Consider the following 445-nt stretch of genomic DNA (forward strand, 5'->3'; position numbering starts at 1 on the left):
ATGTTCCTGAATAAGTGCGAGGGGGACCTGGGCGAGCTGCGGAAGCCGGGGGACGGTGAGGGCACCCCGCCGGCCGCTGCCGAGGAGGAGCAGCCCAAGAAGAAACACCGGAGGAACCGCACCACCTTCACCACCTACCAGCTGCACGAGCTGGAGCGCGCCTTCGAGAAGTCCCACTACCCCGACGTCTACAGCCGCGAGGAGCTGGCCATGAAGGTCAACCTCCCCGAGGTCCGCGTGCAGGTAGGGAGGACGCCCGGCGGCCCCGGCACCCCGGACCTGTCCCCTGGGCGGTGGCAGAGGGACCACCCCGGCCCTGGCGAGCTCTCCTCTGCTCCCAGCTCCATCGCCCCCACGAGGTCCCAGTTCAGCCACGTGCCAGAGGCTCCGTTTGGGCAGGGAGATGGGTTTTAGAGATTTTTTTCCCCCCGCTGCTGGTGGCTGC

The 445-nt window shown here is 67.9% G+C and overlaps 1 protein-coding gene across 1 annotated transcript in view; it reads left to right on the forward strand.

The window, feature by feature from the left end:
• The window catches only part of LOC104619670 (retinal homeobox protein Rx1), a gene marked incomplete at its 3' end in the record, with an annotated part of 2,083 nt that continues 1,638 nt past the window's right edge, over window positions 1-445 (forward strand). Inside the window, exon 1 of the mRNA XM_010285624.1 lies at window positions 1-243. Within this exon, the coding sequence (XP_010283926.1) occupies window positions 1-243 (243 nt within the window). The remainder of the gene's footprint in view (window positions 244-445) is intronic.

This window comes from Phaethon lepturus, unplaced genomic scaffold (assembly GCF_000687285.1).
Source record: "Phaethon lepturus isolate BGI_N335 unplaced genomic scaffold, ASM68728v1 scaffold45044, whole genome shotgun sequence".
Lineage (NCBI taxonomy): Eukaryota > Metazoa > Chordata > Aves > Phaethontiformes > Phaethontidae > Phaethon > Phaethon lepturus.